Genomic DNA, 20,555 nt, shown 5'->3' with positions numbered 1-20,555 from the left:
CCCTTCCGTTAGGGCTCCGCTCATGATTGGCTGTCCTTCGTAGTGTTTGCGGCTTCTCCGGATGTTGCGTCACGCAGTGAGCTAAAGAGACTGCGCGCACAGTCAGTAAGAGGTGGGCGGAGGGAGCGGGAGGTTTGGGTGCTTGAGTTTCACCGGCCCGGAGGGGGAACTGCGCGCTTGAGGTGTCCAGGGACTGAGGTACGACTCCCCCGGGCCGACAGGTACCGCGATACTCTGTACTACTGACTGTCGGCCCTCTGGGGCCGCTGCCGACGTGTGGGAAGGTCGGAGGCTGCGGCGCTGCAGACTGCGTCACGGCCTGGCGGCCCGTCAGTTTTTTGCAGGTGACCCTGTGGAGGGGGTTGCGGCTGCGGGCCCTGGGGTAGGCGGGCAGGGGCTCGTCCTCTCTGTCCTCTTCTCGGGCAGCGAGGTGCTGATTCATCTCCGCCGCCGGGCGGCCCAGCCGCCGCCCTAGTAGATAAGGGGATCCCGAGTCTGGTGTGTTGTAGAGTGGTGCGAGTTTTGCTGCCCGGCTCTCATCCGAGTCTTGTTATAAGGGTCTTTCTCTGAGGACCAAGCGCCTGAGCTCATGAATGTGCACGGAAGCGTAAGGGCTCGGTAACATTACGCATTTTGTAGCTAAGGCCCCTGAGTTGAAGAGAACAAACCTGTGCACAAGGCCACTTTTTTCTTATGGTAGAAGCAGAATTGCCACCTTGGAGGCCACTGAACTGGCGTTCCTGTGTAGGTGTGTTGAGGACTGAGAGGCACAGCAGCTTTAGGCTGAGATGATGTAATGGCGTGAAAGTGCTAGAATGACATGGTATTTTACCGAAGGATATTTATCAGTGTTGTACACCTCGCAGATCCCGTGACAGATCTGGAAATATACTTAGATATTTAAAAGCAAGGATTCCTAGCTTTTGAGATGCCTGTTAAAATACATATAACTTGTGTCTTTCTTCTAGGGGTTAAAGCATTAGAACAGGAGTTAGACCTAGAAATCTACATTTTTAAGATATATCCTAGGTGGTTTCAGTACCTTGAATATTTTTATGTTTTGTTTCGAACGGAAGTAATACTTAGCATGGGCTTCCCAGGTGGCTCAGTAATGAAATATCTGCTTACCAATGCAGGAACCTCAGGTTCAGTCTCTGGGTGGGGAAGATCCTCTGGAGAAGGATATGGCAGCCTACTCTCCAGTATTCTTGCCTGGGAAATCCAGGACAGAGGAGCCTGGCATGCTGCAGTCCATGGGGCTGAAAAGAGCCCCTTGGACTTAACTAAACAACAACATTTGGCATGTTTGGTTTCCACTGATGTTTTTTATAGCCTTGAGAAGTAATATGACCTTGAAGAGTTAATCATTTCTTATTTGGATGGCATTTTTCCTCTGCTCAAAGTTGTTATTAGCCCTCTTTTATAATTTCCCACTGAATACTGGTATAAATCTTCAGCCAAAACCACGTTTATAAAATCCATCACACACCCTTTTAATTCTCTATTAGCAACGTAACTCAAAGAAGTTAATTTCTCTTGTTACTGTTCCTGTTGAGATTTAAGCCCATTTTGGTGATCTATCTCAAACTTTTTGTGGGATGGATTTCTTGAACTAACAAGAAACAAGCAGAGTATTTATTATTATTGCTTTAAAATGTCTCTTTACTTGATCTTTTCCACTAGGAAATGACTGGCTTTTATCGCTTCTGCGTCCTTCCTTCAGTTGGTTAATGGGTTATTTTTGTCTGTCTCTAGCATTTCAGATCTGCTTGGTAAACCTGGTACACCACCATGCTGGCCGCAAGACTTGTGTGTCTCCGAGCACTACCTTCCAGGGTTTTCCACCCAACTTTCACCAAGGCCTCCCCTGTTGTGAAGAATTCCATCACGAAGAATCAATGGCTTTTAACACCCAGCAGGGTAAAGATAATATTTTTATATTGTCTGTCTTTTTTTTTTTTTTTTTTTAGACAAAGCATGAAGCTCCCTACTTTATCATTAGTGATTAACTGAAACAACCCTGAAAAAGCCCCAAATCAGCACTTTCTCCCTATAGGGTTCTTACCATTCTGTTCCATCCTCATCAAATATGAAAAAGAACCCCTGTAACTTCTCCTTTACTTACAGCTCTTGGAGCTTCTCATTCAGAGAATTTAGAGTAATTTGTGAAGGATTGAGAGCTATATGGTTCAACAAAGAAATGGTGGATCCTGTTGTCAAAAGCTTAAGACCCTGGGAATATTACCAGCTGGCCAGTTGCTAACCATGTCATTTCAGCTCTTGCTTAGAGAGTGGTAAAATAAAATCTGCCAGGTTAGAGAGAAATCCATTTCCTTTTATACTAGATTTCTGCTCTAGCATTCAGATTAGGAGTATAAATTTTAAAATGTGAGGTAGATGGAAATGTACAGAAGCTAAGAGAAACAACTTTTTTCTTCTTAAATTAACTGTTTCACTGTTGAAAAAGCTGAAATACAGGTAGAAGTCCTCTCTCCCTTTGACTTTGTGTTGAGGGAAGAATTGAGCCCATTTTCCAGAAGAGAAATGTAGTTAACACTTACTGAATGCATATCTTTTAAAAGTTAGTGTTTAAAATGGTAAGTCTAGAGGTATAAATAAAATTCGTAGTTTATGAAATAAGTAATTCTGAAACTTGAACTGAGAAGTTAGAAATGTAATGAATTAGTGAATCACTTCAAAGCCTAGAGTACAGGTAGGATCTACATTTAATTTTTTAAAGATTAGCTAAGCTGCATTCATAGTGAAGTTCACACATAGAAAGTATCAAGTTACTTTTTACAGAGTTATCTATAGAGTGTCAAGATCCTCTGTTTTATTGTTAACATTCTTTTATGTAGGTGGTATGTATTTTTGTTTTCATTTATGTCAGGAATATGCCACCAGGACAAGAATTGGGTTTCGACGTGGAAAAACAACCCAAGAACTCAAGGAGGCAGCTTTGGAACCATCGGTGGAAAAAATATTTAAAAGTAGGTGGCAACCTTTAGTAAACTCTTTCAAGAGGCCCATGAACAACCTCCTTAAAATGTATGCAAACCTGTATATATGTGCATCTTGTGAGAGGAAGGGCAATCATCCTCAGGGATCTGATGACCCTGCAAAGATTGCTACTTGGCTCTGGGCTCAGTGGTTCCCAGTCAGGTTTCTCCCAGAAAAAAATTTCTTTCACCATTTTTTTTAAAAGGGTTATTAGTTATTATGCTATAATCTGAAAGTTATAATCTGTTAATGAAGTCATTTGAAGTTGTGTAGACTCTTACTCAGACATAATATTTGTATGTACTTCAGGCCAGGAGTAAATCACCAAAACATAGGTGTTAATAAAAAAAAGAAGGGCCCATTTAGGGCCTCTCAGGAAACAATACCTTAATGAAGTCAGCTCAGTCCACAGCTTGGCTTTCAGCTTTGCAACCTCAGAATCTTGATTGGTCATCTACCCAAAGTCAAAAAACACTACTTAACACCCTTGCGAAAGGTTATTACCTATCTTCCCTGACTTAAAATGGGGTTACATCTTGATAAACCCGTCATAAGTTGAAGATGCTCTGAAGTTCAGGATACACTTAATATACCTAACCTTCCGAATATCATAGCTTAGCCTAGCCTACCTTAAATGTGTTGAGAATACATAACATTTGCCTAAAGTTGGGCTAAACTATTTTATAAAGTGTTGACTCCTTCCTGTGGTTTGTTGAATCCTGAAGGTGAAAAACAGACTTGTTGGGTGAGTACAGAATGGTTGTAAGTGTATGGGTTGTCTACCCACACAATCAACTGGCTGACTGGGCACTATGGCTTACTATCACTGTCCTGCATCACAGGAAACTATTATATTGCCTATCAGTAACTCAGGAAAAGATCAAAATAAAAAATTTAAAGTGCAGTTTCTACTTGAATGCATATTGTTTTTGCATCTTTGTAAAGTTGAAAAATCTTCAGTTGGGGACCATCTGTATGCAAATGGGAGAGAGCCCTACTTGGCATTCCTTGGGGCATTTCTATTGGTCAGTTGGCCCTAGAAACCAAATTATATGAGTCATCTCAGCGCATAGTAACATTCTTAGTGAACAGACTTTGACTAAAGGGAGTAAGAGGCTCTTTGTTAATATCTCCATCCAGTTAAGAGTTGATAAATTGTTTCTTTCTCAGTACTCTTGAAAACAAGAGCACCCTCTCCCTTGATTTAGCTGCATAAACACTAATTACATTTTTCTTTGGTTCTTTTTTTCTTGATCATCTTTGTTAATAGTACTGTATAACATTTGACTGAAAATGTTATCTTTAATTTCTCAGAGTGCCATGAGAATATACATCTCTTATGAATGAAATAGTGTGTATCACAGAAGTACCCCTGCATCTGCAGATAACAGTGCGTCCTCATATTTTGTTAGAGTGAAATTACAGATTAAGTAAGTCTGGTCATGTTAGTCAAGAACAACAGTATTAATGTGTATCTCCTCCTGTGTTCTGCAGTTGATCAGATGGGGAGATGGTTTATAGCTGGAGGGGCCGCAGTTGGTCTTGGAGCTTTGTGCTACTATGGATTGGGAATGTCTAATGAGATTGGAGCTATTGAGAAAGCTGTGTAAGTAAATTGTTCCCAAACAATTCTAGCCTTAAAGCTTCCAGTTTTCTTCTCATCTTTATTTTTTTCCACTTTTGGAATCTTTTATGTCCAGTGTTCCAACTGTGTGGAGATATACATGAATAAAAACAATCTATTTCCTTGGCATCTATTTATTCAAAGTAAATAGAAATCTTTACCACAGTTATATGTGTTTAAGTAAGGAGAAAATGTGTTGTCTTGTATGTATGCCAAGCACTTATATATATTTTGTTACTTTTTATCATAACTCCAACATACACATCATTATTTCCTAGATAATGGAATAAAATTTACAGCAATAAAATGCTCTAAATTATCCAGGTCTCCCAGCCAGTAAATGATTCAACCAAGATTCCCATTCATAATCCTGTAAATTAACCATGTTGTGTTTCTTACAGAATCTGGCCTCAGTATGTGAAGGATAGAATTCACTCCACTTACATGTACTTAGCAGGGAGTATTGGCTTAACAGCCTTGTCTGCCGTGGCAGTGAGCAGAACTCCTGCTCTCATGAACTTCATGATGAGAGGCTCTTGGATAGTAAGTCGGCTTGTTTTTGTTTTCCTTTCCCACTAAATAGCAAAAGATTAGGTGAAAACTATTGGAGCAGGGGTATTAAGTGGAAAGAATACCTTACTATATGAAATATGTTTTTGCTCAGGTAATATATGAATTGTTGGTGCAGCTGAAACAAAGTGGGATATACATTCTTAGGCAAGTCAGGTATTATTCCATGTTGAATATGTATTTTAGTAGCAGTAAAGGTGTTGGAACTTAAACTTAGAGGAAACATCCTATGTATCTAGTAGGAGATTTAAAACAGCTCTATCTTATAGGAGTTCACTAAAAAATAAGGCAAATGAAAATCCATCTTAGAGATCAGGGAAAATAGCTGTCACAAAAACCCAAGCTACTCTAAGAGTAGAATAATACTACTACTGTTACTCTGAATTCTCCTTGAACCTATATAAGGCTTTATATTCAATGAGAGTTTCATTTCAGAGGACAGAGTAGTCCAGTTTTGTAAAACAGTTTGGAAAGAGGAGAGAAGGTAGTCACTACAAGTGACTTTATAATCCCATTCAAGTGAAGTTTGAGTATTTGAGATCTGGAGTGTAAAGAAGACACAATTAGAAAGGGTGTGTTTGATTGCCAGGCTGAGGAGAGTGCCTAACAGAGGCCATTGCAGATACTGGAACAGCAAAAGTATGAAATGTATTTGAGCTTTAAGAGCTAATGTGGAAGAGACGAGAAGCAAGACCTCTTGAAGGTCTGAAACGAGGGATAAGACCCAAACTAAAGCAGTAGTGTGAGACTGGAAAGGAAGGTGAGATGGGAAAGTTTATCTGATATACTTAGAGACTTCTCATGGCAAATTCCCACTGATTCTTTCCATTCTTCTCTTGGCAACCCAGATCCCCATGACTTCCAAATCTGTAATATTTCCACTATACTGTACTTTCCAAAAGGAGAACCATTTGCAGTTATATAGCCATTTGGACGCTTGAGTATTAGGGTCTTGTTTCTCAGATGGGTATAAGACTCTCCTAGCCTCAAGGTTATTGAAGGCACAGAATCAGCTTGTTGAACTCTCATCAGGTATGTCAGTTTTAATGAGGTAAACAGTTTAAAGCAGTGCTTTTATAATAAAGCAAACATGCAAGATTAAAATATACAAAAGAGTTTAACCCCTAAAATAAGACTTCAAGAAAGTTTTGTGCTTGAACCGTATTCTCAGGTGCCTGTGGGCATAAGATTAATCTCACCTGCTGTTAGGGCTGCTTAAGTAAAATAGTTTAGAAAGCCAGACAGGTGCTACAGAGATGAAGAAGCCTTTGGAAGGTGACAGGCATACGCATGATGTCAAAGTACCAAGCACAAAGTTTGTGCTTTTGAAACAGAGTAGAGACATCTGACGCTGCTTATAACAGCCATGGTACCTACTAGGAATACTTTCTCAAGGAAGTAATCCTTGAATATGTCAGCCAGATAGGAAGTGAGGTATTTTTTGGCACAATAAGCAGAATTAAAGAGGCATGAATGTGGGATGTGTTTGCAGTATATCAGTTCACTGTAGCTGAAGTGTAGAGTATGGGAACGTAAAAGGCAAAAAATGGACCTGCGTCATGAAGAATTTTAAAAGAAAAATACACAGTTGTGTTAAATACCCTGAAAATGCAGAGATCCATGAACGGAATTGTTTCTCTGTTGGAAGATGTTGGAGTAGAATCCAGTGTGCTATTCTGTATTATGAGTGAAGACTTTCCCATTCTCAGCAAAAATAGCTGTTACATTTACCTGTACTTTACCACAGGGGTTGACCATTCAGATGTCCTTGGTTCAGACAGATGAGGCAGATGAGTGAGGCAGGCCTGGTATGCTACACGGGATTGTTGGCATCTAGAGAAAGCCTTCCCAACTAAATGAATTCACTTTTGTTTGTTTGTTTGAATAGTTGGCCAAACAAAATGTCTGCTGCCTAATCTTGCCAAAGGGCTGCAAGTATGCAATTTCTGCCTTAAATTTCCTGAAGATTATCATCTTTCTTGCTTTACAAACATTTCTTTCTTGTGCACACAGAATATATAAATGTATTACAGTGGAAATCTAACACAGGCAAAGAAGAGGGATGAGGGCCAATTCAGCCAAAAAACTGGGAGGATAGAAACGAAGACTCTTTATTTCTCATCTTTTTTATGTGCTCCTATTTTTCAAGTTTTCATTTAGAGAATAGAGTTTAAGGCAGTGTACCATATATGTTCTAATTGGTATATCATGACATTGTTTTTAATGTTGGTGCTATGCCAAAATAAATGTAATCTAAAATAATTGTTCTGGGATTTTTAAAGTGGTTTTGTTACACCTCTGTCTAACAGGAATAAAATTTTTTAAAGATTTATTTTTACATATTTATTTATTCGACTGTGGTGGGTCCTTGTTGCTGCACATGGGCTCTCTAGTTGCCGCATGCGGGGCCCACTCTAGTTGTGGTGCGTGACCGCTCGTTGCTGTGGCTTCTTTTGTCGTGGAGCACAGGCTCTAGGCATGTGGGCTCGGTAGCTGTGGCTCGTGGGCTCGGTAGCTGTGGCTCCTGGGCTCTAGAACACTGGCCCAGCAGTTGTGGTGCACAGGCCTAGTTACTTCGTGGCATGTGGGATACTCCCAGACCAGGGATCAAATAGGTGTCCCCTAGCATTGCAGGGTGGATTCCTAACCACTGGACCACCAGGGAAGCCCAGAATAAAAGCTCGTTTACTTAAAGTTGTCTGCAAAACTTTATGTATGACAGTAGGGGGTGCTCTTGCTAATTTAATCAAACTGAAGTAAGCACAAGGCCTTTTAATGTGCTAGAAAAATAAAGGATTCTGTTTATTATTCTTTATCTTTTTAAGCATAGTCTATTGGAAGGACTAACTGAACTTGGAACTTGTGGGTTCTGCTTTGTTGTTGTGTAAGGATTGGTTTTTCTTAGTAATACATGTCTTTCAGACCATTGGTGCAACCTTTGCAGCCATGATTGGAGCTGGAATGCTGGTACAGTCAATATCATATGAGCAGAGCCCAGGCCCAAAGCACCTTGCTTGGTTACTCCATTCTGGTATGTTTTAAAATTGTTATTAAACAGTCTTAAATACTACCTCTTTTGGGGGCTCTTCACAGTCATAAATGATACACACACAATTGAATTAAGCCTCATGTCTACTAAACACTTAGTTTCCTGCTCTTATTTCTGGTTGTATTATTGCCAGAGCTCCATTCTGGCAAGTTAATATTTCTGATACTAAGACTGTGGACAGCCCTGGTGTTACACTATTCTCAGGTAATAGCCTAGATAGGCAGAGGTTTCTTTTTATGTATTTTGTCTAATACCAGGAGGATTTCAGATCTGGTACACATCACTTAGGAATTGCTCTTATTGTGTATCTTTCAGAAAATAAAAAACTGAAGGTCTCCACCAGGGAAAGAGGAGGTAAAAATAAGAGCAGAGGTTTTTGCAGTGGAATATAGGGAAGAAAGCAATCAAAAAGATCTTTGGAAATGTACTTCTAATTAGCTGTACTTCTGTACAGCTCATGTGACACCATTAGTTGGATCGATATTTATTTAGATAGTTCTTGACCCAAAGTTACTGTCGGCAAGGCAGAGGCTGTCCAACCCTGGTATTCTGGAACAGTTTTATTATTCTTTGAGGTATTTGTAATAGTCTCCTTAATTATGGAACAACACATGCTTGTTTACATAAAGTATTTTCCATGACAAGTATCTGCCTCTGGGTTGAGTAAAGAGCCAGCCAGGTGCAGAACAAAAACACTTCTTAGATGCTTGTTCCCTACCGCAAAATAAGACAAATTCTATAAGCATTACCGTGAAACTTCCAGGGAAGGAGACGGGAAATGTTTTTAACATGGGTTAGTACATGGAAATTAGGTTGTGGGCACCCAATATGATGAATTTCCAGTGTGAAATACATCATTTATATTCATGTGCTGTCTTTGTTTGGGTGAATATGAGACAGCATGACTTCCCAACCTTGGCTTTCAAGTCTCTCTCCCAGCAGGTCTTAGGTAATTCAACCATAGGTATTTTCCATGGAGCTTTACAGGACAGAACTTTAGTGAATGGGAGGGCAGAGATCCCAGTATTTTCTTTTAATACCAGTATCCTGCTTTTAAGAAGAAAATTATTTATAACATAGTATGCATTTGCTGCTTTTTTAAAAAGTTATTTTAAGCCATCTCATTTCTTCTAAATGTGAATGTTATTGTAAAAACTTGGTAGACTCAGATCCAAATAATGAGCTACATTGAATTTGACAAGGTTACTAAAAATCTAGACTAGTATTTATACTTGTGAGTATTGACTATTTGGCTAGAAATGGTCTTACTGTTGTGATTTAGAATTTGGATAGGTATAAGTTTTAGCTTAGGAGCTTTGGGGCTACTGTTAGCTAAATGAAGAGAAGACTTTGTAGTCCTGTTGTTGAACAGTAAGCTCTAATATGTTCAAAAGGCAGGTTAGTTAGAAGCATTTTCCTTTTGGTTGTTATGTAGTAAATGCTTAAGTGCCCACTTGCTCTTTCTCCAGGTGTGATGGGTGCTGTGGTGGCTCCGCTGACGATACTAGGGGGGCCTCTTCTCGTCAGAGCTGCATGGTACACGGCTGGCATTGTGGGAGGCCTCTCCACCGTGGCCATGTGTGCACCCAGTGAGAAGTTTCTGAACATGGGGGCGCCCCTGGGCGTGGGCCTCGGTGTCGTCTTTGTGTCCTCACTAGGTAAGCCACTGTGCTTTGACACTTGGTTCTTGATGTCCTGAAATCATCTAACATACCCTGGTATTCTGATGGAGAGACTGTAGTAAATGTCCTTTTTTAAAGTTGATTAAAAGATATATGCCAGTTTGACTGGATTTACTCATTTGGCATAATGGCAAACCATTATTACTGGTTTTACCAAATGCATCTTAAATGAGAAAGTTGGTCTGGAGAACATGAAAATTTCTCTGATGCAGGAACCTTCCTATTATCCACATAATAGGAAGTGACCCAATAACAAGTGTTAGAATTTGGATAGGTATAAGTTTTACCTTAGGAGCTTTGGGGCTTCTGTTAGCTAAATGAGGAGAAGACTTTGTAGTCCTGCTGTTTAACAGTAAGCTCTGAAATTCTATTGGTTACCCAATAACAAGTGACCCAATGCAGGAGTGAGTATAATGGGTTTTGAACTAAATGTATTTAAAACTAGCAGTGCACTTACTCAAATGTTTCCTTACCTGTGCAGTATACCAAAGAAAAAGTTCTGTGAGTAATGTTGATTATAAATCCTAGTTACAGAAAAATCCTTTCAAAAGAATTTTTTTCCCGTTTTGATTTCAGGGTCGATGTTTCTTCCACCCACCACTGTGGCTGGTGCCACTCTGTACTCAGTGGCAGTTTATGGTGGATTAGCTCTTTTCAGCATGTTTCTTCTGTATGATACACAGAAAGTAATTAAGCGTGCAGAAGTAGTACCAATGTATGGAGTTCAGAAATATGATCCCATCAATTCGTAAGTAGCCTTGAATGTCTTTCTTTGTTGCATAAGGATGTTTGTGTTGGTTTGGCCTATTTTGTTTTATGACTGTTAGTTTCCAGGGGCTGCTGTAACAAATTATAAACTGGGTGATTTACAACAAGTTTATTCTGTTCCAGAGTCCAGAAGTGTGACATCAGGGTATCCTCGGGGCTGTTACCTTCTGAGGGTTCCAGGGGAGCATCTGGCCCATGCCTCTCTCCTGGCTTCTTGTTGTGACCAGCCATCCTTGGCGTTCCTTAGCGTTCATCACTCTGACCTCTGCTCCTGTGTTCATGTGATGTGCTCCCTGTGTCTCTGTCTCTCATCCGTTCAGTTCAGTCACTCAGTTGTGTCCAACTCTCTGCAACCCCATGGACAGCAACATGAGTCGGTGATGCCATCCAACCATCTCATCCTCTGTCGTCCCCTTCTCCTTCTGCCTTCAATCTTTCCCAGCATATTATGTCTCTCATAATGGTGCCATATTGGACTAAGGTTCACCCTTCTCCAGTGTTACCTCTTCTTAATTCACATCTTAATTACATTCACAAAGACCCGAAAATAAGGTCACATTCACAGATAACACAGATTAGGACTTGACGTATCTTTTGAGTTCAGCCTGCAACCATGTTGAATTTTAGTATTTTATTGCTATTAATTTTTTGGTCTGGTCTCTCCTTAGTAAGCTATGTGTACACGGAACGTTTGATTATATTGCAACTAAGTGTGATAATTAGGTGTGTATTCAGTTGATTCAGAGTATTGTACCTATTTTTGTTAATTAGCCTTATAAAACTCTTGTCAGTAAATTATTTTTGTAGTCTATATTTAACAGACTTTAAAAGTAAAGAAAAAATGTATTTTTTTAAGTGTTCCTATAGTGCTTACAGATTTGTAGCAAGTTTCTTTGGAGGTGATGCAGGGAGGCAATGAGGAAATATGTTTTAAAATGCCAGACTTGTGTCTAACACATTTTTGTAAAGGTGTTTCTTTGGTCTTGTTTAGATTAGTTCATTGTCTATCACCCTTTTCTTTTATTTTTAACAAAATAACTGTACTCAAGAGTACCAGAGAATATAAAGTTTTTTTTAAAACTGCCCTTCAACAAAGATTAATCTGCCAAAAGAAAATCTTGACAGTTTTCTAGTCTAAGACTTCCTTTTTTGTTGTTCAGTCGCCAAGTGGCCCGGCTCTTTTGCAGCCCCACCAACTATAGCCTGCCGAGCTCCTCTCTCCCTGGGATATTCCAGGCAAGAATACTGGAGTGGGTTGCCGTTTCCGTCTCTAGGGAATCTTCCAGACCCAAGGATTGAACCCACATCTCCTGAATTAGCAGACAGATTCTTTACCGTTGAGCCACCAGGGAAGCCCAGGACTTCCTTAGTTGACATCTTTTTTTTAAATTTCCATTTCATCTATCTAGGACATATAATCAGTATTGCTCTTTCTCTACTTCATTAAGGAGTAGTTTTTGTCATTGTTATAAGAACTACATCATATTTAATGGACATAATTTCTTTTCTAGGATGCTGGGAATCTACATGGATACATTAAACATATTTATGCGTGTTGCCACTATTCTAGCAACTGGAGGCAACAGGAAGAAGTGAAGTGACTCAGCTTCTGACTTCCTTAATACATCAGATATCTGGCTTGTTTAATAGGGGCAGATACTCATTAAATAGTTTGTACAAGCAGCTTTCGTTGAAGTTTAGAAGATAAGAACTTGTCAGTAATGTGATGCTTCAGGTCTGCTTTTCTCCTGGAGAATAAATTCAGTAGTTCTCTTCCAGATAGCATATGCATTTTCAATTCTCGTGTCTGAGTAATTCTAAAATGTTCTGATTGTGAAAACCAAAGTTTGTTTCACAGGAATTTGAGTGTTTTATCTATTTTAAAATTTATTTGGTTTAGTGAAAATTCACAAACTTGTGTACCTGCAGTTTTCTTTTTGGAATGTGGATTATTAACAAGTAATGTCATAAGTGATGAAAGGATTTGGTAAAGGGACCAGAGAGAAGTAAAGGGTCACCTGCAGTTTTTCTTTGAATACTCAGCACTTAGGTAATGGTGGTGGGCAAGTGAGGGAGTCTGGACATTTGGAAACAAGTCATGACTGTATCTCTGCTGAACCTACCAGACACATTGAGCAGATAACAAAGACATAGATGATTCTCCAGGCTCTCCTTATAATACAGATGGGATCATGTTTGACTTCCTGTTGTCTCACACTGTTAGGAGAGTTCAAAATGCTAACCACATGGAGAATTCCTGTTATAACATGTATGTTGTAAGTCTTACTTTTGAATCACCTGGAACAAAATATCCTTAAAACACTCAGGAAAAAAAATACTCAAAGCGTCAATGTTATTGCATTTTAAGTATGCAAACAGTATGTGCATAATCGCTGGAAATTTTTGCAAATTTATTGAGATGCTTAAAGGAATGCGTGCTTGCCGTTCTCATTTATTCAAGCTTTAAAACTTTATCAGAAAAACCTGTCTGTGATTTATACTTGAGATTATGAAAGTTTTTCCCTTTGATTTGATTTCTTGCATTCAAAAAGGAAGGCAAAGTGAGGCTTTTTTCATGAACTATATCAATCAAAAATGTAATGGAGAAAAGACTTCATTAGAGTTTCCCCCACCAGAATTTTCCTTCTCCATAGACCGTTATCTTGTGCCGTTTGTAAGTTTTTTGATACAGAAGAGTTATTTTTGGAAGTTATTAGGAATGAAATAAGTGTATGATTATTGAGATGGTGTATCAACAAATATTTATTACAGTAATCCAGAAAAAAACTGTTCTTACCACCTCACTTCAGGATGTTTATTTCCGAAATAATAAAGGTTCTAGTCAGATGGTGATTGGTCTGTGATTTTTCCAGCTGACCCATATGCATACCATTGAATAGGGGTTTTGTGAAAGCAACTGACTGTCTTACTGACGTAGTATATAGAGTAGTAGTTTAGTCGCTAAATCATGTCCAATTCTTTGTGACCTGATGGACTGTAGGTCACCAGGCTCAGCTGTCCATGGGATATTCAGGCAACAATACTTGAGTGGGTTGCCATTCCCTTCTCCAAGGGATCTTCCTCACCCAGGTGTTGAACCCGCGTCTTCCTACATTGGCAGCCAGATTGTTGACCACTGAGCTACAGTGTCATGAGCATAACCGTGGTACTTCCAGCTTGACTGCATTTGTTTGAACCCTAACTCTTCTATTCCTTTTGTGACTGCAGGCAGATTATATCACCTCTCCCTCATTTCCTCGTCTGTAAAATGAAGATGACAACAGAACTACCTGACAGGGTTAAGGTGAAATGTACGGGCACTCAGTAAACACTGTCTAAGCTTTACTTGCTGTTGCTGGCTGGTTTTGAAGGTTTTTTGTGTTTTTTTTTAAGAACTGTGAAACATCTATTTGTTTTCCCTAGTCTACCTTAGTTTTGGTCTTAAAGTGTCATCTTACAGGTCCTGTTGTCAGTCATGTTTTAGAATTCACAGTTTATATCCTTACGTTTGCATAGTATCATACACAATGCAAAATGATGTCATCTCAACACTGGGTATCAGGCAAAGGCTTATCTAGAAAAGTGGGGGGGGGGGTATTTTATTGTAGATAAGACAATGAAGACTTTTCAATATAAAGTGAGTTTTATAAAATATGAATACTTACAAATTAAAATATTATAGTAGGTCTAAAATGATAATAGTAGAAAATCTCTAGTTCCCTGGCTCTTGTTAACATACCACTGGGTTTTTGGTTTTTTCACCTTTAAATGACTCATAGGGAAGAGTGGAGACCTACTGATGATAGGCTTTAGGGGGGCAAAAATCTGTTTCTCATTTTCTAAAACACCTGAAGTGTTAAAGGATAACTGAGATATGTGATTTCAGAAAATCACACAAAATAATAAAGGCCTGTTTGCTTAGAGTGGTATCTAATGAACATTCAGAAGGTGTGAGTATAGCAGACACCATGCTAACAGGACCCAGGGGAGACAATAATGAGTAGAAATTGCCTTCTAAAACACAGCAACCTCATGTAAACACAACCAATCTATTGTGATGAGTGTCATAAGAGAAGTGAACAAAGTGTTTCTAAGATGTCCAAGGAGGAAGTCTTCAAGGGTAAACATAGTTAACAGCACATAAAAAAGGTAGGGCATTTTACACAGCAGCAATACAATGAAGTCAGGGCGGAGACATGGGGGAAGATGGCAAGATGTGAAGCCCGATTTCCTGCTCACAGCTGGTGGTGTCTGCTGGGCCTAGAGCCCTGGACTTTTGAGTATTTTATGTGCATTTTAATTGTTAATCTGGGAAGAAAGGCAGGCATGTTTTTCTTAAAATTGTTCATCTGTGTAGGATGTGTCCCAGTTAAAGTCCCTGAAATTGAGTACACCCAAGATCTGTATCATTCAAAAAGGGTAGGAGGATCCAGGTATGTTGTTAATAGCTAATGACTGAATTGAAATTTTTCCATGTTGTATGCTGTCCTTTGTATGATCATAACGTTCCTTCAAGCCAAGCACTGCATCCCCCATTTTGCAGAGGAGTAAACCAAAGCCCACAGGTTCAGTCTTTGCACAACACAAGGTCATAGCTGGGAAAGATAAAGTGGTAGAGTTAACTAGTTATACTGGTAAGTTTGTGATGAATGCCGTAGAGCTGAAGTCCTATTTTGATAATCAAAAACTCTACTAGTTAAATAGGTTGAGGTTTAGCTGAAAAGACTAATACCTGGAACGTTAGAATTTTAGTGTTTTCAAAAGGCATTGATATCATTGAAGGGTAAATGGATGGTAATCGATGTTTTACTTCCTAGATCCTACTATATAGAGGACTAGAAACACTTGTATTGCCCAGTCCAGCTACAAAGCGAGCCATTTAGTTAAGGTTGATGTAATCAGTAAGATGAAATCCTCCTTAAATGTACTCAGTTTAGCTAGCACTCAAAATGGAAGCCATTTTCAGGGAAAGATGAAAGTTATGATCTTGAGGACTTTGTAGTTTTTGAAATAGTTCAGGAAGATGGAGAAAGTTCTCTCAGTATTATTAACACTTGAAAATAGCAAAAGGAGCATTTTGTGTCTATAGCAAAGATGAAATAAGTGAAAAGTCTGATGGAAGGAGGAGGTTTATACTCAGCTGATACTACACAGGGCTGCTCCCAGTTAGCACCATGGCAGGACCAGCAGAGAGTGTTCCCTTCAGCTTCAGCATTCCACTCTACTTTGCTCATAGCTTGTTGCTTCTTTACCTAATGGAATATCAGCCCTCAAGGGGGCCTCTCAGTCCTCTGCCTTCAACTGAGAAGTTGTGTTGCAGCCTTACTGGCTACAGTTGGAAGCCTTTGGGTGAGGGAAGGGAGGGTCTGTCTGACTACACCCAGAAATACAGGATTGTTTTTTTTCTGGCATGACTAACGTGACATTCAATCTCACAACTGGGCAAATTCAGACAATTTTTAAATATTTAAAACAAATGCTTTCCACTAAGGACTTGTTAAAATCTGCCTGATCACCAGTAAGTGTGGTATCAGGTGACCATCCCTCCAGCCTAACCTTCCACATGCCTGGAAAAGGTGGTCTGCTCACCTGTGCACCCCAGGGCAGTTTTACATAGCATCACAGGGCTTGGTAACCGGAGGTTCTAATGATGATCTCCTAGGAAGGGTGTCATGTCTTGATATATTAGCGTGTTAGTCATGCTGCCTGTTCTCAGATGCAGTATTTTTCACACTTCATTTCTGAAACGTGTATTTGATTTTGTAATTTTTTCCCCCACAAAACCAAATAGCTTATCTTTAAATCAGTGGCATCTTAGAATTGGAGAAATAATGGTAGTTCTCAGTGATTTGTTTTCCGTTTCTCATAGTTCATTGTCCTGTAAGAACAGGGATCTGATGATTCAGAGGGAATCTTCCACAAGAAAAGTATGAACAACCTGGCCCCACCCAGTCGTGTACTTAACACAGGCTGAATGGACTGATTTCCCAGCAATGCAGGATGACTTCTGAACAGAAAGTCCAGTGGTAGCTGAGAAAAAGCTTTTGTGCTTTGGTATGATATGTTCATAAGGAGAGTAGGGAATTAACAAGTTGGTTCAGTTTGGTACTGCTTGAAGGAATGAACTGGCACCAACTGTGGAAACAAACCACAATGAAGGAGACCCGTTTTTGCCCTCCTGTCAAATCTTGGCTGGAAACTTGTCAGCTAGAAGACAGCATCAGATGGGCAGAGGCGATGGGTGGTGGCCAGAAGAGCTCCCAAACTGAGAGACAGCCACTGGCCCTGGCCCTGGTGACCTTTGAGCAGAGAATGCTGGAGACAAGCCTTTACCATTGGTGGGAAATTTCGGGGCTAACACAACAGCATTAATCTTTACATGTCACTTTTTTAAGAAGTCAGGTGAAGAGCTAGTCACTGTATTTGGTGACAAGTTGTTAAAATAGGAGAAATGGCAACAGACAAACCAAGGTAATTGTGAGGTAGTTATTCAGAAACTACAAAAGCATTATCCAGACTAATGGCTCCAGGAGTTCCGAGAAGGAGCAATTAGGTAAGTGCTCACAGGAACACAGATGTCCTGCGTACAGCAGAAGGGTTGGTAGCTGGAGGGGTCTCCCAGCTTTGATGGGAAGGGGCATGTCTGGGGCGGCCTCCACAGAAGGCATCATGGGACGTATCCTGACCTACTTTGCAGAGAACCCTGCCTCTGCCTGCAAACCAAATGCGTCTGGGCCTAATTGTGTGCTCACATGTTATGTCACCATTGTACTGGGTGCTTCAGAAAAGACAGAAGTACGATCACCTACCTCATTTAAGTGGAAGAAGCATTTAAAAAAGAAGTTGGGGTCTTCTCTGACAGTGTAATGATTAGGACCCTGAGCTTCCACTGCGTGGGGCATGGGTTCAATCCTGGTTAGGAAACTAAGATCCTGCATGCCCTGAGGCATGACAAAAAAAGAGTTGGAGAAATTATGACAAGATTTTCACTTGTTAATTCTGAGTGGCAGAAAAATGGGCATTTGGAAGGGAAATGGGGTGTTCAGTATCTTTTTCAGTACATTATATCTGCCCCTAAATAGTTTGGGGGTGGGGGGAGCTTCCCTGGTGGCTCAGTGGTAAAGAATCTGCCTGCCAATGGAGGAGACATGGGTTTGATCCCTGGGTCGGGAAGATCCCCTTGATAAGAAAGCGACAACCCACTCCAGTATTCTTGCCTGGGAAATCCCATGGACAGAGGAGCCTGGAGGGCTACAGTCCATGGGGTCACCAAGAGTCGGATACACAACAAGTAGTTTTTTAGAAAGGAAAGTCCATGAGGAGAGAAAATACATTGAAACACTTTAAAAGAAGCTTTTCCAATTTTAGAAACTTAGTGGGAGAGCAGAACCTCTCTCCACCCTGTGGCCTTTGGCACCATCTCACCCGAGTGGGACTGAACCCAGAGCCTTCAAGGCCCTTGACGTGCTGATGTGCTGTGTCTGCAGTGATGTCAGGGTTGAAGTTTAGCCCAGGACACACAGCTCTTGCCGCACCTTACGCATCCACCTGGTCCTGGTGATGCTGGGTGTGGGGGCGAGAGTAAGGGAAGGTGACACCTCTCTTCTGGGAAGCCTGCTACCAAACTTGCTAAGCACAGAAGAGATGCTGACAAACAGGATCCATCCCAACCCTACCTGCAATTCTCCAGCTCTGAGTGCTGGCAAAAGTGGAAAATCTTAGCATCCTTCCCCTCCATACCGCCCAAGTTAATGGCACCGGCTCTGCTGGTCCTCTCACCCTTCTCCATCAAGGTCCTCATTCATCAATGAGTCTGCTGTCAGTTGTTTAGACCTGAATTTCCGTGTGCTTATTTTCTCTTTGCCCTGAATCGTGGCAAGAAAAGACAGTCATTGTTTGACGTTGAAGCATAGTACATTCTTGAACACAAGTGGGAGGTTGGTATTTCTTGGAGACAGGTTGCTATTGAAAAGGGAAGGGAAAGCTATGCACTCCACTGCTGGCAGCTGACTGCCTAGTGGAACAAAAACTCCTTTTCATGTAACACGATGCTTTACCATCCCACTTTCATCAAAGGGATCTCTTGTTCTCCAACTACTGTTTTACAGAGGAGCAGAAAAACAGGAACAGAGGAGTTGAGCAACTTGTCCAGAGTCACACAGCTTAGACTGTAAGGCGGGGCTCTGCTTAGAGCCTGGATCACGTGGCTGTAGAGCCTGGACTTTTCACAAGTGTAGGGGAAGGTAGGGAGACAGCGATGGCCAGTGTCCTGAGTCCCCTACTCCAGACTAAAACCATGTGGTGGGTGTGAAGGGGTGGAGGTGAGAGGCCAGGAACTCCAGTGAGAAAGCAGAAAGCCAAGGGACTAGTCCCGTTAGAGACTCAGAGATGGTGGCTTCACAGGCGCTACAGCGCCCCCTCGGAGTGGCTGTAGGATGGAGAAGACAGTGCCTTCTAGTCTCCTCAGGTGGCTTCATGGTGTGGGAGAAGAGATCATTTTCTGGCATGTGCCCATGGAGGAGCCCACGGGTCTGCTGGCAGCCACCATGGTGAGACAGGGTAGCCCACAGCTGTGACTGTGGGTAGGCAACGGGAGGAAGGCAAGAGGAGTAGTGGGAGGATTCGCAGCATCATTGAGAACCGAGGGGACCAGTGAGGGCAAAGGTGGAGGCCGCAGACCCTGGATCCACCAGTCTTGATCCCGGCCGCAGTGCAACCCAGAGGCAGGCAAGATCCAGTGGGTTGGAGGCTCATGAGGAAGTTCAGATTAGCTGTAAAAAATAGAGAAAGTATCAGGTTTGGGTGCGATTTGAGGATGGCATGTAAGCTTAACATTAATATTGTGGATTATTTCCAACTAACGAGTGCTTGTGGAACCAAGTCAGGAAAGAACCTCAGCTTTGGAGGCACAACACCTGGTTCCAGGTGAGAAGTTCCATAACATGTTTAGGTGAAAGAAAACTTCCCTCTCCCTTGTTGCAAGATGGAAATGAAATGCCTGCATCCCTAAGGTGGGAGGAGAATTAAATTAGAAGACAACTGAAGGACCACACCGGATGCTGACCCCCTCCCTGTATTATAAACTGACCTGTAATTTGCTGGGCAAATAAAAGAGGAAGAGTCATTTCTGGTCAATCATGGGGTCCATAAAGCATCTTTGAAGAAAAGCGTGATGACCAAGAGTGAAGTGAGGGACCCGAGCCAGAATGTTCTTACCATAAAGGGCTTCAGGCATTTTCCTAATTGACCTCAGAAATCACAGACTTAACTTGAAAATATTTTCTTCCTTGTAAATTCCCCTGTGTGTTAGGTGTGTCTCCAGAGACTTATTTCTCAGGAAGGCTGCCAAGTGTTCCAGTTCATCTTTGGAAAGGATTCAAAGCCTCAAATTTGATTATTTTTGTACCCAAACTTCATATGCTTAAAAACTAACAGGTGTTCCTGCTAAAATGCTTCTCATTTTCACCTCTCTCAGTTCGACATGAGATTTTAAATATTCTAAAGAGCCAGAGGTGTTTCTTCCTTTTTTAAAGAAGTTGACAGCTACCTTTGAAATGTTAAAAAAGCAGGTGAAAAATCTGTGAACAGGAATTGTCTCTGGGGAGTGGGATTTCAGATGAAATTTATACTTAATACCCTGTGTTATTCAAATGAATGCATCAGAGATTGCTTCAGTAATTTTTTAGAAGCATTTGAAAAGGAGGTGGAATTCTGACATCTGAATCTGCTCTTCTCTTTAAACATATGGTCCTGGGAACACCTGAGAATCTGTGAATCGTATGTGTGAGTGTGTAAGTAACAGTCTCCTGAGATTGCCAGTTCTTTTTGCTCTTAACTGTTCAGTGCCCCCATGGCTCTGTCC

The 20,555-nt window shown here is 40.9% G+C and overlaps 1 protein-coding gene across 3 annotated transcripts; it reads left to right on the top strand.

Moving 5' to 3' along the window:
• Positions 1 to 74: 74 nt before the first annotated feature.
• GHITM (growth hormone inducible transmembrane protein) lies at positions 75 to 13,546 on the top strand. 3 transcript variants are annotated; one of them, XM_043476217.1, is made up of 9 exons: positions 75 to 198; positions 1,756 to 1,920; positions 2,891 to 2,990; positions 4,495 to 4,606; positions 5,026 to 5,167; positions 8,117 to 8,225; positions 9,713 to 9,901; positions 10,502 to 10,673; positions 12,205 to 13,546. In XM_043476217.1, exons 2-9 carry the CDS (start codon positions 1,792 to 1,794, stop codon positions 12,287 to 12,289), a joined length of 1,038 nt encoding a protein of 345 aa, XP_043332152.1. In that variant the 5' UTR covers positions 75 to 198; positions 1,756 to 1,791; the 3' UTR covers positions 12,290 to 13,546. The 3 variants fall into 3 exon arrangements, with proteins under 3 accessions (XP_043332152.1, XP_043332153.1, XP_043332151.1); XM_043476218.1 differs by having other exon boundaries at positions 81 to 221; XM_043476216.1 differs by having other exon boundaries at positions 102 to 344.
• Positions 13,547 to 20,555: the final 7,009 nt, after the last annotated feature.

Source organism: Cervus canadensis, chromosome 8, assembly GCF_019320065.1.
Source record: "Cervus canadensis isolate Bull #8, Minnesota chromosome 8, ASM1932006v1, whole genome shotgun sequence".
Classification (NCBI taxonomy): domain Eukaryota; kingdom Metazoa; phylum Chordata; class Mammalia; order Artiodactyla; family Cervidae; genus Cervus; species Cervus canadensis.
Note: the sequence above shows the minus strand (reverse complement) of the source record. Positions and strands in the feature narration are given on the sequence as shown.